Source organism: Meleagris gallopavo, chromosome 22, assembly GCF_905368555.1.
Source record: "Meleagris gallopavo chromosome 22, MGAL_WU_HG_1.1, whole genome shotgun sequence".
Lineage (NCBI taxonomy): Eukaryota > Metazoa > Chordata > Aves > Galliformes > Phasianidae > Meleagris > Meleagris gallopavo.
The window spans coordinates 2366678-2383551 of record NC_139425.1 but is presented as its reverse complement, the minus strand read 5'-3'; the positions used below and the strand labels follow the sequence as shown (position 1 = coordinate 2383551).

At 48.9% G+C, this 16874-nt stretch overlaps 1 protein-coding gene across 2 annotated transcripts in view; it reads left to right on the top strand.

Annotated features, from left to right (window-relative positions):
• The first annotated feature begins 331 nt into the window (after positions 1-331).
• Positions 332-16874, top strand: part of CBFA2T2 (CBFA2/RUNX1 partner transcriptional co-repressor 2) — a 52182-nt gene continuing 35639 nt past the window's right edge. Inside the window, exon 1 of one of the 2 annotated variants that reach the window (XM_085241476.1) lies at positions 332-469. In XM_085241476.1, coding sequence (XP_085097602.1) covers positions 442-469 — 28 coding nt within the window. In that variant the 5' untranslated portion in view covers positions 332-441. Of the gene's footprint in view, positions 470-9279; positions 9422-16874 lie in introns of those variants that run through there. The other variant, XM_085241478.1, reaches the window with a different exon arrangement.

Sequence of the window (16874 nt, the reverse complement as noted above, 5' to 3'; positions counted from 1 at the left end):
GGTCCCTTCCTACCCTGGCCATTCTGTGATTCATCCTAGCTGTCCTGCAGGCACCACGGAGCCCCTGAAACACTTCCTGCAGGATGTGAGCGGCGGTGCACAGCTAGGACAGCATTCATCTTTAGAGCCAGGGCTGCCGGCACTGAGTTGTGCCTCTGTCTTCTCCTCCCCAGAGAGGTGAGAGGGGCTCGGCGTTGCCAGGGGAGCAGAGCAGCTCTGGGCTCATTTTGGACTACAACAGAACAAAACCGATGGCTATATCCTCGTAAAGGCTTCATCTGCATCAATATCGCCCCGTTTCTAATCCTCATTTGAGCGGGTTATCCAGAAGCCGACCAACCCCCACCCTGGGGCTGCTGGCCGCGCCCCCCGCGTCACGCCGAGAGGCGGGCAGGGCCGGGCCGGGCCGCCTGGGCCGCGCCGGGAGTGGGGAGCCGTGCGATGGTGGGGATCTCGGGAGGCTGCCAGTGTAAGAACCGCAGAGCGGGGCCGGGCGGCCTGGCGGGGCGGGGGGCTCCGGGCTGGGCGGCGGGAGCTGGGCCGGGCGGTGCTGGCGCTGCTGGCCCCGCGCGTACGGCCGGGCAGCGACCCGTCTGGCGGTGCCTGCGCCCTCCTGTCGGGCCGGGTCGGGTTCGCAGCCCCGGGTCGTGGCTCAGCCCGGCCCCCCGCTGCGTGCCAACTTTGTGCCCGTGCCCCGGGACGGTGGGCTGAAGCGCTGAGGCTTTTCGGGCTGTGTGTGTGTGATGTCCCCGTGGGGCAGGGAGCTCCCGGCGTGCCCCGATGCTGGGGGGAGTGAAGGAGAATAACTGCAGCTCTGCTTTCGTTAATTTCTCGGCACAGGAGGTTTATTGCTGGGTGTGTTGCGCGCTGAAAGCTGTGAGCCTGGCAGGAGTGCAGGGAAGCGCAGCGCTGCTGCCGAGGAGCAGCATAGGTGTGCAGCACGTGTCTGCCGCAGGTCGGCATCCTGCTTCCCATCCCTGCTTCCATGTATAGCACCGCGTGTGCGGGCAGTGAGCTCAGGGCTGCCCCAGGCAGGGAGCGTGGTGCGCGGTGCTGTCTGCTCTGCTCTGCTCTTGTGAGGCCCCATCTGCAGTGCTGTGTCCGGGTCTGGAGCCCCCAGTGCAAAAAAGGCAGAGAGCTGTTGGAGAGGGTGCAGTGGAGCCACGGAGATGATCAGGGGGCTGGAGCAGCTCCCCTACGAAGACAGGCTGAGGGAGCTGGGCTTGTTCAGAAAAGAAGGCTGCGGGATGAGCTCATTGCAGCCTTCAGTACTTAAAGGGAGCCCACAAACAGGAGGGGAATCAACTCTTTGAGAGGGTAGATAACAGCAGGACAAGGGGAAATGGTTTGAAGTTGAGGAAGGGAAGATTGAGGTTGGATGTCAGGGGGAAGTTCTTTACAGAGAGAGCAGTGAGGTGCTGGAACAGCTGCCCAGAGAGGCTGTGGATGCCCCGTCCATCCCTGGAGGTGTTCAAGGCCGGGTTGGATGGGGCCCTGGGCAGCCTGGGCTGGTATTAAATGGGGAGGTTGGTGGCCCTGCGTGTGGCTGGTGGTTGGAGCTTCATGATCCTTGGGGTCCCTTCCTACCCTGGCCATTCTGTGATCCTGTCTGCTGGCTCGTGGGCTGTACTGTGCCCTTAGAATTGCTTGTACGTTGTAGTTCATAGAAAAGCACGAAGAGCACGTCCAAGTGCTCAAAGAAATGAGAGATTTCTCTAATGAAGTGTAGTTGCTTGCAAGGAAGCAGCACGCCGTGTAAAGAAGCATGGTTACTGATCATTCAGAAATGGAGCAGCACTGCAGTTCATTCTGGACAGCTGAATGAAGGAGTTCAAAATCACCTGTGGAAGTGACAGTTTCCTGCTCTGAGCAAGGTGCTAATGAATTCCCTAGTGCTAATGAGTTCTCTAGCTGTCCTTACCCTGCTTTAAGCTTTACTCTGTTGTCCGTGTGGCATGCAACCACCTAGTTGCACAGTCAGCCTTCTTGGGTTGTATTAAGTGTGTGCAAGCCATGATGCTGAACAGCTGAATACATGGGTTCCTAGTGATCTGCTCTAAAGAAGTCCTTATATCAGGGTTTTTTTTGCACTTCTTTTTCTTTTATGCATCCGGAAGCACCTTTGATTGTGTTGAGGTGGAAGCCTTTCTTAAATGATCTCCTTCATTCGGCCATTTAGTCTCCTGTATTCAGACTTTTTGTGTTTTTCCAGGTCTGTGTGCAATACACACCTCCATTTTTTCTTTTGGCATAGCACTACATACACTGCAACTGATCTGATGTTTGGGCACTTGTTAAACTACTCTTGTGTAGAAGAAATATTTAGAGTGTTCAAGAAACGTTTAGGTGTTGTATTAAGGGATGTGGTTTAGTGGGGAAATATCACTGGTAGGTGGATGGCTGGACAGAATGATGTTGGAGGCTTTTCCAACCTTGGAGATTCTGTGTCTCTATGATTCTGTACTCTTCTGGGTTTGGTGGTTTGGGAATTACAAGCCACAGCTGCAATTCTAAGGTAAAGAAGCTTGCAAGTTTTGCTTGAATGAATGATGGAGCCCATCAGCGCTGTGAGAGGCTGAGTTCAGAGCTAAGGACATTCACACTGCAGCAGCCCCAGAATCCCTTTATCTTCAAAGCAGGAATTCACAGAAGTCTGTTGAAGTCAGGTGTGCTGAATGGAGGCCCTTCAGCCAACTTCTGTTATGTATTGAGGGAAATGAGGGTTTTAAAGTTCACATAGTATTTGCCTCTGAATGATGGAGCTGAACTGCTTTGCTTTCAAAGTCAGCAGAGGAGAAGCTGGGTGTTGGTTATGTTTACCTTTGCCCTATCCAAATGGAAAGATTAAGGAGCATTTTTCAGCATTAGGGAAAGAATGCTCACTCTGCAGTCAGCTCCCACTCAGCTTCGAGATTATTTGTGGTAGGAAAAGATCCAAAGTTGTAATTTTGCATTGAGATTTTGCAGTCCTGCCTCTTCACCTCTGCTCAGCTGATGAATTTTTCTGAGCAGATGATTTCCCAGCACCCATTGTAGCTGTCAGGTGAGGAAAAGCAGTTCTCAAATAATCACCAACAAACCCCAAAACCTGTTGTGACGCTTTTCAGCTTTGATCTGATGTGTTAATCTTCTGCCATGATAAATACCACCACTTGTTGCCCTCTTTTACTGGTGCTGGGACACTTTGCTCACTTCACATCCTCCCCATTACCTCTGCCCTGCTGTGACTTGGAGAGACGGCTTCAGATGTAGGGGCAGGAACCTGCTGAGCAGCAGTTAAGTAGTGGGATTGCAGCAAGCCCTGCCTCTAGTGTAATCATTAGCCTGTGGATTTGAGGGGAAAAGAAACCACAACATAATACGAAGTTTCTTGGCTTTTTACAGATTAGACTTTTTTTTTTTTTTTTTTTAAAGTGAGATTTCCCTCCCAGGCATCTCTTGCTTCTCTGTCTTTCTCAGCAGCAAGCTTTCCATCAGCGCACATTTGTATGTGAGGAGGATGCAAATAGCTGCAGGACTTAGGCTCTCTCTCTTTGGATCCTATAAATCAGTCTTTGCGTGTGCTTTACTGTCCTATTTATGAGCCTGCAGCTAATACTGAATTACATGGCAGACTACAACTTACAAACTGCTTGTTCCCTCAGCAGGATACAGACACAAATTAAAATGGAGAAGGGTTGGATTGCTTCTTTCTTTAACTTTCTCTTTTCCTTTGTTCATATTGTGACAAGTGCTGCTTTTGTTTCTGCTGCATTTAAGTTTTTGACTGACCCCAGTGAGCAGTGCTGACAATATCTTATTCCCTCATGGTATTATTCAGTCTTTTCTCTAAATGTGAGCAGTATTTCTCAGTATTTGCCATAGTTTTGAGGCTGAATATAAGCACTTAAATGTTTGGTCTTGCAAAGACTGGGGCTTATAGCCTGAGAGTTGCCTTGGTTTTGAAGAGGGAAGAGGGGTAAAACCAGTTCATCAGTGATATTGTTGCAGAACACACCAAACATCAGTGCTGGTCACTTTTAAGTACCATCTCTTTGTGCCCAGGAGCAAGCAGTGCCATAATGTTGGAAGCCATGCAGGTGGGTAGGGCAGAAGGTCAGGTTGGCTGAGCAGAGGTCTTCTTGTGCAGCTTAGGTGGAAGAAGAAAGTGTATTGCCAGTGGAAGTGAGTTTGGGTGACATGGGAGGACTACAGAGATGTTGTTTGCCATTGTAGGGAGAGCATATGTGTGTGATAAGAGCTCATTTAGAGTTGAAGCTGACCAGAACTTTGGGGAAAAGCAAAAAAAAAAAGCCTTTTTAAAATCCGATAGCAGCAAGTGGAGGAGCAGAGATGACATTGTACTGTTACTTGGTGAGAATGGTCACATCACAAATAGGGATGCCAACAATGCAGAAATGTTTAATGCCTTCTTTGCTTCTGTCTTCAGCACCAATGATGGGCTCTGGGACCACCAGAGGCTTGCATTTGAAGACTGTGACTGCGCTAATAATAAACTCCTGGCCAACTCTGAACTTGTGTGCAATTTGCTGCTCCAGCAGGATGCATATAAGCCTATGGGGACGAATGGGATTCATCCCAGGGTGCTCAAAGACCCGACCGATGTCATTGTGAGACCCCTCTCAATTATTTTTCAGTGATTCTGGAAATCTGGAGAGGTCTCGGTAACTGGAAGCTGGCAGATGTGGTCCTAAGAGAGCAGACAAAATTATGGAGGTGGTTATTCTGGAAAATACTGAAAAACACCTGAAAGACAGTGCAGTCATTGGTTGTAGCCAGCATGGATCCACAGTGGGAAAGTTCTTTTTAATGAACTTTTTATAAGGTTTAAAACCTCTTTATTACAAGGTTACTTGAGGGAAGTTTGCGAGGGAAGACAAGGCATAATCTTACGGGATTTCAGCAAAGCTTTCAATGCTGTTTCTCCCAATATTCTTCTGGACAAACTGCCCAGCATACAGCAGGACAAAATCAGAACGCATTGGCTGAAGGATTGGCTGACAGGTCAGGGTCAAGGATTCTAATTAATGGTATTGCATCAGACTGGCGACCAGTCACTAGTGAGGTTCTGCAGGGCTCCATTTTCAAAGCAGTTCTTTTCAATATTTTCTTCAATTATGTTCATAAAGTTCTTGAGGGTACATTAAGTTTGTGGGTGATGCTAAACTGGGAAGAGCTTTGATTCTCTTGGAGATAGAAAGGCCTTGCACAGATATCTTGACAAATCAGAGGGCAGTCCCCAACTGAGGTTTAAGAAGAGCAAGCGCTGGATTCTGCCCCAGGGATGGGGTAACTATCTGTATGTACAGAGTGGGGCACGAGGGCTGGAGAGCAGCCCCATGGAAAGAGACCTGGGTTCTGGTTGATGGCCAGTTGTCCATGAGTCACAATGTGCCCTTGGTAGTCAGAAGGGCCAACCTGGAACCATGGAACAAGCTGCTCAGGGCAGTGGGCACAGCCCAGGACCGCTGCAGCTCACTCAGTATTGGATTTTGGGTGGTCCTGTGTGGATCCAGGTATTGGACTTCATGATCTTTGTGGGGTCCCTGCCAACTGTTCTGTTGTTCTGTTGTTCTGCAAAGATAGATGCTGGCTTTAATGTGGAAAACACCCTGAGCTACGTTCTCTCTAGGAAGAAGGAATTACCCAGTAATGAAAACAGTAGGAGGTGGGTGAATGCTTTATCACACTGCTCGGTGCAGTGTGTGGGGGTGTTCTGAGTGAGATTGTTATGCCCCTAAGGCAGCTAGAAGCAGTGGTCTGTCAAAGCAAGCAGGCTGGAAGCAGCCAGCAGTGAAGATGGCTGCTGCAGGAGGAAGGAGCTGCAGTGAGCAAGCTGCGTCGGCATCAGCACAGGTTTGCAGAAACCTCATACCTGATTCATCCACTCGCTGTGAGGGAGGGGTTTTCTCTTTGTCTTGGAAAAAAGACGCCACAGAACTTGAGCAAGATCATTCTTCTTTAGCTTCAAAACCCACAAATCACTCTTGTATAGCTGGTTTCCTTTTCTCGGAGTTCCCTTTGCAGGAGAAGCAGGCACTTGTGAGCGTGATTGATTTCTCCTTCCTTGGACACCACCTCTCTTTGGATGTGATGAATTGTTTGTTCAGATGCCTGAGCTTTTTCGCAGACTGCAAGGGGAGTCCAGGCTAACTGGTTCCAACTGTGGTAACTCAGAGTTAGATGCAACAAATCTTGTTCATGGTGCAGCTAGACATTGTACATCCCTATTTCTGTTAGACTGATCACAGGGAGTAAAGTCAGACCATTAGAATCCAACTTAAACAAAAACCCAAAAGACTGAAGAAAGACAGTGATCTTGTGCTTGATGTGTGAAACCAGATCCTGCCTCAGCTATGGTGCTTTCTGAAGCATTGGACAAGTGGTGTGAATGCTTTTCTGGATTGTCGCTGAAGTGTGTATAAGTGCATCTTTTCAGTTTTGCATTATAAGCCATGTCTGCTAGAAACTCTTTAAACCTGGATCCTTTTGCCATATCCAGGTCAGGAAGCGATTGCACAGGACCAAACACCAGCAGGTATGACAAGGCTGTAACCTCTGACAAGAGAAAAGGACCAACACCTGGCATGCCACGGAGAGGGGATGCTTCAGATGACTCAGCTGCAGCCAAAAGCATTGTGTGCCTGTGGCTCAGCTTCGATTGGTGAAGTGCTAAGGATAACACCAATGAGCCATACTGCTGTTTTATTATGATCAACACAAAAACGTGTTGTGTCATTAGCAGCTTTATAGATAGGGAACGGGTAACGATGTCCACTTGGTGCCAGGAATTGAGCAGGCTGATTGCTAGCACAAGGCATCGCTGGTTCTTGTCACTGGGCTTAGCATCTGCCTGAGAAATGCTGCTGGATTTTATCACCGGTCTCTAGGAAGTGAATAATTAAGATAGAGTTGTAATTTGTTTAAGCACAAATTATGTTCATTGCCTTTGTTATCAGCCCAGTGATTTCTACTGTATTATGAGTACAGTTGCTGGGTCTGTTGGGAAGATTCTTAATGTCTTTGAGTATCTATTACAGAGAAATACTTTGTACTTGTTCTGAAACTAAATGAACCAGAAAGAAAGGAGAAATGTGGGTCTGCTCTGAAACTTTGGGATGTTCCATATTAGTTTAAGGCACATGCTGACTTTCTGATATGCAGAAATTAAAAATAGTCTGAGAGAAGCTTGGTCTCAGTTTCTATCTGCTGTAAACTAACTGGCTTAAGGTGTTAGTCCTTCCTTGCAGTAGTGTTGGGGAGAGTGAAAGGAACTCTCTTTCTAAAGCAGTCAAAGCAAAGAGTTTTTTCCTGACTTAAAAGTGAGGTTAAAAAAAGAGCACGTACTTCAGGGAGAGCTCGTGTTTTTGACTCTGACAAAGGCAGGACTGCAGCGGGGTATGCGAGCTGAGTAGAGTTTCCATCAGCCTGAGCTGCCAAGGCTTCACAGCTGCCTCGAGATGTTACCAACAGATATCCTCTGATACAAGAAGTCCCAGAGGCAGTGCTTTCACCCAGATGCATGATTTGCCCAGAACCCTTCCAGTCTGAAAGCCATCTTCCTGAGGGCACTTGTCCAGCCAGTGCCAAGCAGAAAACTTCTGTCCCCGTTGCCCTCCCACCCTGCTGTGGTACCCAGTGTATGGGTCTGATTCAGCTGCGATGGTGTCACTGGATGTGATTTTTGCTGTGTCTGTGGACACCATATTAACCAAGCCTGGCCTTCGGGCTCAGCTAACACTGTTTTTGCTCCATTTCATTCTCTTCTAGCAAGTGAAGCACTGACTTCTACTATCTGGTGACTGGACTCAATCCTGCACATACGTTCTCTTCAAAGCAAGTCTTTGCAGTCTTGTTAGAACGTAAAGGATTGCCCTGTTCAAGCGGGGATTTTCTCCAGTGTAGATTTATGGTGGAATTTAAGAGAGTATTTGGTGATGGCTCTCAACCTTGAGTTTCAAGGATATTTTCAGAAGATAAATGGCATGTTGCTGTCTCACCTTTGGGTCCATAGATGACACGTGAAAGCTTTACAAAATATTGCAGAATTCTCTCATTACCAGGTATGGTTTTGAATGGAAAAGGTAGCAGTAGCTTTTTTTTTTTTCCTGTGGATGTCATAAAATAATAACTTGACTACTTAGCATTGTTTCTGCAAGCATTCACTGACTTTCTCAAAGCAGATGTAACAGATATGCTGGTTTGCTAGCATCAATAGCAGCTTCTCCCTGAGCTAAACATCCGCTTTTCTGTATCCGTGTGGTCTCTTGGGAGTTGGGCAGCCACTTCCTAACAGTGCACTTAGTCACTGTAGCAGCAAGTTCCTCTAACTGTTACCACCGGGAGCAATCCCACCTGGCTTCTCTGTGGGTTTTGTCCATTTCTGGCATACAGGAGGTGTAGATCTTAAATTTCCCCCAGAAGTAGCAGAGTGTAAGGGCTTCCTCCTGCTCAGCAGATCCGTGACCCCACAGCCTCGTGCCTTCTGCATCTCTGCCCTGCTCCTCAGGAAGCATGGCAGGGAGAGTCTGGTCATCTTGCAGTCAGCATTCCTGCTGCTGCATGATGTGCGCTGACAGTAGTGATGGGAGTTGTTTTTTTCACACCTTGAGATGTGCGTGGTACTTATCAGGGTGCTTGGGAGTAACTGTCTCCATCCACAGCCTCTGCTGTAAGCATCCCACCCCAGAGTTTGGCTGCCTCTGTGCTGAGGATCTGTGGCCTGGCTCTGAGATGGCGCAGCTGTGTAACCCTGACTCAGACCGCTGAGAGAGAGCCACGAGAAAATCTGCAGAGATAAGAAAGGTTGAAACTACATCCTGAGGTCCCTTCATTGCTCAAGACTCAAGAAGGAAAAGAAGTAAAATGGGGAGGTAACAAATCCCAAAGAGAAATGAAGAGGGAGGCTGTGTGTGCTGCTGTATGCAGGGCAGTGCTCTGCCAGGGGCTGTGGGGTTGGTTGGAACAGCGGTGGGCACTGGAGGGACTGGGCTGGTGGCAGACAGCAGCTGGGCCTGGGACCTTCCCTGTCGCCTGCCTGCCAGCAGTAACTCTTTGGATGCTTTATCAGGAGTGGTGAGCACACAAATGCTTCTCCTAACATCTCATTACATCCCAGCTATCTTCTGTGTGCGTTAGCCAACAAATATTTGCTTTATACTTCTAAGTTCTTATGTATCCCGCCTGCGGAGTCTCTTTGCATCTGGCTGGAGCTGCACGAACGAGCTGGGCTGGAAGTAGGTGCATCTGCAGGGCCAGCTCCTGCAGCATCTTACAGGCAGCAGCATGGGGGAAATGCTCAACCTTCCTCTGCCTTCACACGAAGCAAGGAGGACAGCAGCTGCTCCTTTGCACCCACCGTCAGGGCCAGCTTGGATCTCTGCAGCCTGTCCCCTCCTCGAGGCTTTTGCTTTGCGATCGTGTGAGTATTGCAGGTGACAACGTTTTGTGGCTGTGTTGCGGGAAGCAAATCTTTCAATGGCTTTTGCTTCAGCAGAAAATGATTCCAGCACTTTTTTCAAGGATGTGAACACGCACTGCGTGGCACCTCCAGGTGCACATGAGGGTGGTTTGCCTGGTTTAGGTGATGGCAGGCAATTGCATGCACGGGGGAGGGAGGGGGCACTGAAATCAGGATGTTAAAACACAAAGTCATCAAATGGCTCCCATCTTCCTCCCCCTGCGGGCAAGCTCCTTTGCGTCAAAACAGCCCTCCTAACAGATCTGCAGTCAGAGCCCTCCCTCCTCCCTCAGTGGGTTTGGTGGGGGCCAAGAAGCCTCTGATTAATTGTGACTGTAGAGCACTGAACTTGGAGGGGAGATGAAAAACTCTTTAAAATGTTTGCCTCCCTGGCAGCGTACATGTGGGTTGGTAATTGGGTTTATCTTGTGACATCATTAGGATCTCTGACATTTCCAGCTTAGAAACAATAACTCTCCTTATCCGTCGTCATGTTTTTCTAATTAAAGACAAAGCTTAGTAAATATTTTTTAAATGATTGAATTTCCCGAGTATGGAAAACACATGTTGGGAGTCGGGCACGCAGAGTGCAATGTGCCTTTTCCCATAGCGTCCCTTTGAGCGTACGAGTGCAGATACAGATTTAGAGCTGTGGGTGACAGGTTTATCTGGGATGATTGGCAAGGATTTATAAACCAAGGGGGGATTTACTTAGCTCTCATTCCCTCCTCTCCCCCCTTGCCTTCCCTCAATCCCGACCCCAGTCTCAGAAATAGGAAATTGGGATCACATTAAACCCTAATTGGTTTGGCTCCAGTAATAGTTCGGGGGCTGCCAAATAGTTAATTTATTGTGTGAGAGTTTGGCCATGTGTTGAGAGGCAAATTTGCTTTAAGCAAGGGATCTTTGTAAACTGTGCCTCCATTCATGTGCCAGGTCCTGTTTACGAGGCGGGGAGGCAGGGAGCGGTGCAGACGGCAGGAGGCTGCTTTCCATGACAATCAGGGCATGGCAAGGGGGGGGGGAACCAGCAACTGTGCTCTGACATCTCCAGCAGCCCCCCAGCTTCTTGTTCTTCCTTTCTCCCCTCCGACACGCTCTCAGAAATAGCTGCATAAAAGAGCTTAAAGTGGTTTTAGCTGGCCTGAACGATAGGCGTTTGGAAACGGCCGCCTAGATAAGATGCGGGAGGCTCTCCGGAGAATAAATGCATCTGTGTTGGAGATAACAGCAGGCCTGGGCTGTCACCTCTGAGCGGGGCCAGGTGGGAAGTCCCCGGGGTGGTAAGATTGCTTTTCCTCTACCACACAACGACAAGGAGGGGCCAGGGGAAGCCCGGCGTAGCTGGCTGCTTTCCTTCGGCCCCCAGAAGCCCTCTTTGTTCCAGCCCTGCTGGGCTGGTGGCTGCGTCGCCGCCCGGCTCTGCTGCTGCAAGACGCACTGTTGGCCATGCAGCATCTCCTGTCCCTGGCTCCTAGCTGGCCTTCTGGAAGCCGGGCGCCAGCAGGAGAGCTTGAAGTACTGGCAGTCCTTCTTTAGGCTGACCCCTCTCACTTGAATGGGAGTAAATCAGATCAAAGAGGATGCTGCAGCCTGAGCTGTGGACTTTTGCTCCTAGCGTGGCTCTGGTTTTGTAGCAGAATTGTAAGGAATAAATTCATGGCTGTAACGTTTCCTTTTGTTTCTTGCTGAGTTAAATAAGAAACTTCATGGCAGAGAGCTTCCAGCTCTGAGGCAACAAACTTGTTACTGCGGTGCTCAGCAGTGCCCTTTCTGCTCAAGCTGCTGTTTCCATTGTGCGCTTGATACCTGAGGCTCAATATTGTGACCCTTTAATTTTCAGCTGCTAAAATGTGCCGTGCAAGTTGGCTAAAAGGGAGGAGCTCAAAGGGGAATTTGAAATAGTTATGCTGTGGAAGCAGTGTGTTTCTTTGGATATTTCTTAAGTGCTGAGTGTTTAGGAGAAATTGATAGGTAGCAGCAGTGCACTCTTAGCAATACTTCTCTGTCTGTAACTCCTGCTTCCTGGGATGTAATAAAATCCATTAAGTTCTATTTATGTTCCAAGGCCCAATATAGTAATAGTTTTATTTAGATAATTGTGGCTGTTCTGCTGATAATCAGGAGACTGAAAACTTCCAGCCTTGCTACAAAAGCCAGGCTGCCTATTTCAGGGGTGCAGTGCTGGCACAGCCAAATGTCTGCCAGTTTCTCCAAGGGAGATACCAGCTCACCAAAAGGAAATGGGATCAAACAGAGCCTCTTCGGGATCCCCCGCTGCCCACACTACCACCTGCTCCTCGGACACCAGCTGTCGTGTCGGGGCTGTGCTGCCCAGGTCTGGCACCGAGGTGCTAGCAGGGTAAGGCCTCTCTAAGTGCTTTATGGAGACAAATTGGACAGGTATTAAGCAAACAGCAGTTATTTGTTCTGGAGAATGTCTTTTCATCCCGAGGTCTGAAAGCAGGTTAAACATTTATCAGGGAGCCACTCCCCACTTTCGCATCTTCTGCTTAGTTTGAAATGCAGCCATTTCTCGGCCGAACTGCTGTAATTACTTTGAAGTACCATAGTACTTCCTCCACTTTTGGCAGGAAGTAAAGAGGAATACTGTACTCCACTGCAAGACAAAATAGAGATCAACAACAGGGATTTTTCTCAAAGAGCAGATCTGTCTTCCCTGCCATTAAACCCAAGCTGGATGGGAGCCTGATGCCCATTTCACTTCTGTGATGCGAGCGTGGCGGTTCCAGCACACAGCCTATGTTTATGTGATGACTTAAAGCAGCAAATTCTAGCCAGAAATTCTTTCTAGTTCTTTGCTTTCCTTCTGCTGCTTGCTTCCCTGTTCACACTAAAGATGCCAGTGGATCACCTGCCTATGGTAAGTAGCGATACGAGCCATGCTTGGCACTGGGCTGAGAAACTGGCATCTGCAGGAAGATTTTTCCAGAGATGTGATCCAGCTCCCAGGTGAGGAAGTGCTGAAAAACCCTGATTTGAGATTAAATTAAAATTAAAACCTGCCTGAGTTGAGATTACTTGTGTCATCTTAAATACGCACTTCTTCTATGAGCATGGACACCTGCTGGAGGATATTTTGTTGCTTCTGCCATGGCTGGATGTTCATACAGACTGATTGTTAGAGACGAAGAGGAAAGGCAGCAATTCTGACAGTGGTTTCCAGAAAAAAAAAGAACGTGGCAGAATGGTGGCAACCATGAAGGAGACTTGTTTAACAGATCTAGGAGGGCATTCCCAGGGCCACTGTGAGGAGGAACCAGCTCCGTGCTGTGGGGTGGAGGAGAGATCTCTCACTTCATGCCAAGTGTGGTGGCTGTTTAAAGGCCCTATCACCTCCAGCTGTGTTCAGAGAAGGGAGATACACATGTCCACACTTGCCTTCCTTTCCTCTGTTCTTCCCTTCTTCAGCCAGGCTAGTCCTCACCTCTAAACGTGTACTGAGAAAGGAGGAATTAGAGGGTAGAGACACTGGCAGTGGCTTGTCCTTACAGGTTGTAGGCCTGACTGCTGGGTAACGGGACCACAAATCAGCAATGTGCAGAAAGGAATTCTTGGTGAACCACCTGCATCCATTTACCACTGTTCATTTATTTCTCTGCTGCAAAAGTCTGACCCTAGATTACAACTCTTCAGCCACGCGAGTCACCAGCTTTTAGAATACACTGATGGGTGCCTTATCCCCAAGGGGTGTTTTATTTCTGTGAAAGTGTGGCCAGCCCCCTGAATCTAAGTGTGCCTGACACCTAGAAGTTAATTTGATGGAGTCTCCTGAGGAAGACTCTTTGGCTGCAGGCCCCTCTTCTGGAAAACTCGCATTGCTGTAGCATAGATTGCAGGGTAATGATGCTACTCCTCGCTCTGAACACATACTGATTTTCCATGCAGCAGAACATGGTTTGTGGTTCTCATCGCTTGCCAGGACAAATTTTTCAAGTTTTCTTCTGTGCCTTTCTGATCTTACTTATTTGAGGATGAATGCAAGCCTGCAAAAATCTTCCCAACTTCGTGCTTGGAATGCTGTTTGCGTTTTGGTGCTATCTGGGAGCTCTCGGTACATGTGTGTTTCCAGCAGCTTAGTCTGGCTGAAAGTGAGACAGGGTCCAATGGTGGACACAAATCCTGTCAGTTTAATCTCTTGGCTTTCCATGCCAGCCCTCTTGCTAACCCAGGGCTCATTCAAACGTTTTAAATATTTATTTTACAGGGGTTTGTACAGTGCTGTGATCACAGCATTGAGCTCTGCTCTTTGGTTTGCGTTTGTGGATTCTGCATTGCCAAAATGAGAAGTGGAGGCACTAAGGGAGCAGATAACAGTTGTGATACAGCTCAGTGCTGGAACTGAAAAGATAAGCAGAGAATGCTTATAGGCGCAGTGCCCTCTCCTTCACAGCTTCTCCTGGTATTGAAGGACCAGCGTGGATGCTGTACCAGGAGGGCAGCTCATGTGACAGAGACAAAACCTAGATGCAGGACAAAGCTGGGAGTCTTCTGTGAGCAGGAAAGGAGCGGAATGGGGAGGACTCACTATCTCAGCTCAGCTCCTGCTCATAGAGGCAGCAGCCACAACACCCTGCGCTGCCTTCCCTGCCCCTGCACAGAGCAGCACCTGCATTGCCTTGTGCTGGTTGTGTGCTGGGGTGCTCTTTGAATCAAAGATGTTCACAGGCATGTCTCCTTCCTTTTTCATCTTGCATGCGCTTATCTTATTGAACAAACTTTTCTTTTGTAGTACTGCTTTTTCAAAGGTATTTTGAAAGAGGAAAAAGAAAACTACCTTATTCTAAAACATCTTTTTGTGTGTGAGTGGGTACGTGAGTATCATAACACGGGTAGTTTGTACAAGTTTCTTGATTTGCCTGATCTCAGTTTTATTTAAATGTTAAGTCTTCAGCCACTGCAGCTGCCATTTCATCAGATTTTACTTTCCATTCAGTAATTACAGCAGTTTCCCCTGAGCCCCATACCTCTAATTAAAAGAGTTAAGTTAGCTATAAAGTTATGGGAGTAAAATTACTTCTGTTTTTATGGTAAAACATGCTTGCAAAAACAAGGCCTGTGGGCTTCGTTGCTACTCCTGCATGCTGTGTGTGTCACATCCCTGCCTCTCCTCTACCCTTGCCAATGCTGTTGACATTGCCTGGGCACCAGCTGCACCGGGCTGCCAGCTGAGGCCGCAGAGCTGGGTGCAGGCAGCCTGGGCAGGGGGGTTTGCAGCACGCTGCAAGGAGCTGAAGGCCAGGACAGGGCAGGTTCTGCAGAGAGCCCCAAAGATGTGTGGTGGCCAACTCTGTGCTGACTGTTCCTCCAGTGTGGGATGGAGCTGGAGATCAGAGCCAGGGCAGCGCAAAGCACAGCCCTGCTATGGGTGGCGTGCTCCACGTGGAGCGGCTGCTCCGTGAATGGAGATGCACCTATCTGCACCTGTTTTATAACACTGAGGCAAAATATTCCAGGCATCCAAATAGTTTATATCCCGGCAAACATATTCTGGCAGCGGGAGCGTGAGTTTCCATCTCGTTGAGCTGCTGGCAAAGCCCTGGTAATTCCAGTCACTGATACGGCGTGGGGATGATCCCCAGCACGGTGGTTGTGTCAGGTCACAGCACTGCTGCTTTTCCTCAGCGCTGTGTGTGTGTTTACACTGAAGGGTGAAACTAAGTGCTGAAATGCCCCTTCTGTGCTGCTGGACTGAGGTACCGCGAAGTCAGAGAACAAGGAAGTGTCGGAGGGTTTTTGTACGGTGAGCATGAAGTGGCTTTCTGCACCTAGGTTGTAATGAATTGTTTTCAGATATTGTTGTGTTTTTTTTTTTAATGCAAATCCTGGCACTGGTTCTCAGTTTCACAGAGGCTGACTAAGAGCAGAAGCGAGGATCGCGCTGTGCTGCAGCCCAGTCCCTGCAGCCTCAGCATGAAAGCAGCTGCAGGTTTCACTCTGTCCCCAGCCCCATTTGTGGCATATAGAGGGGCCTTGCCCTGCGGGATGGGGCTGGGTGGGATGGCCGTGTGCTCGAGCTCCTTCGAGCTGCACATTGTGGCAGAGGCAGCACACAGATATCTGTAGGCATGGGAAACTTGCCTTCAGCATTGTTACGGATTTTATGGTGTCTTGCAATACAAGAAAGAGAAGCCTGCTCTGCCTGCCTTGTATTACGTTACACGGCTTAAGGCAGGCACATGCAACATTCATTTTAGAGGTCCATCGTCCATTTCCAGAGACAAAGGAATGTTTTAGTGGGGCTTTTATAAAATTTGTATGCTTCATCAAAGGTCCCATTGTTCCCTCCTTAAAGCAGGATTATCCCTCTGGGGTTACCCATTCTGCATGGGTCACGCAAGCGGCAGTACTCCGTTTTCACAGCCAGCTTCTGGCCATGGGGCTGTGCTGGGACACAGGCAAGGAGGAACAGCAACACGGCCTGGCACCTGCAAAGGGTTTGCACTGATGTTGGCCCTGGCCCAGGAAGACATGGAAGAGCCTCGGGGCTGTGAGTGGCAGCCCCAGCACTCCATGCTGCTCCCAGGTCCTGTCCCTGTGCTGCTGAGTTGGGAGGTCTGGAGTTTTGTCCTTTTTCTGACGTGAGCAGTCAGGAAAACAGTTTAATTTGCTGAAGGATCTTTCTTATCTAAGTTGACCCCTGGGCTTTCTTGAACTAATCCCTGAGTCTGTCAGCTTTGTCTGTGCAAAATCTAATTTTTGCTCAAGTTATCTCCATTCTCCCAAAATAGATTAAGCTGGTGGTCCTTCTTCCTTGATGGACTAAATCTGGTGGATTGTGTTTTGGATTAAGTCAGGTGGACTGTGATTCTGGATTAGGTTCAATTCCTCAAAAAGTCAGGGCTAAGGACCAGGTAACCTCTTTTACCGTGCTGTCACACCCAGACACTTGGAGCCTGCTGGGCAATGGGTTTGCTTGGTTTTGTAAGCACGCCACTCTACTCTCTGTGGTTGCATCTTGGAATCATAGACGCATTAAGTTGGGAAATACCTCTCAGATCATCTAGTCCAACCCTAATCCTTCCACCATGCCCACTGACCACAGTCCTCGGTGCCACATCTCCACATTTTGTAACACCTCCAGGGACAGTGACTGCACCACCTCCCAGGGCAGCTGTGCCACTGCATCACTGCTCTTTCTGAGAAGAAATTTTTCCTAATATCCATCCTGCACCTCCCCTGGCAGAACTTGAGGCCATTCCCTCTCATCCTGTCACTGTTACCTGGGAGCAGAAGCCGACCCCCAGCTCCCGGTCTTAACCCAGATGTGTTTACCATGGGACTGGGACTGGCAGAAGGGTGGGAGCTGGCTGCAGGCTGGGCAATGCAGCCATGAGGCACGGTCCCAGCCAAGACCCGTGGCAGCAAGCTGCAGCAGGGCCATTCTGCTGCT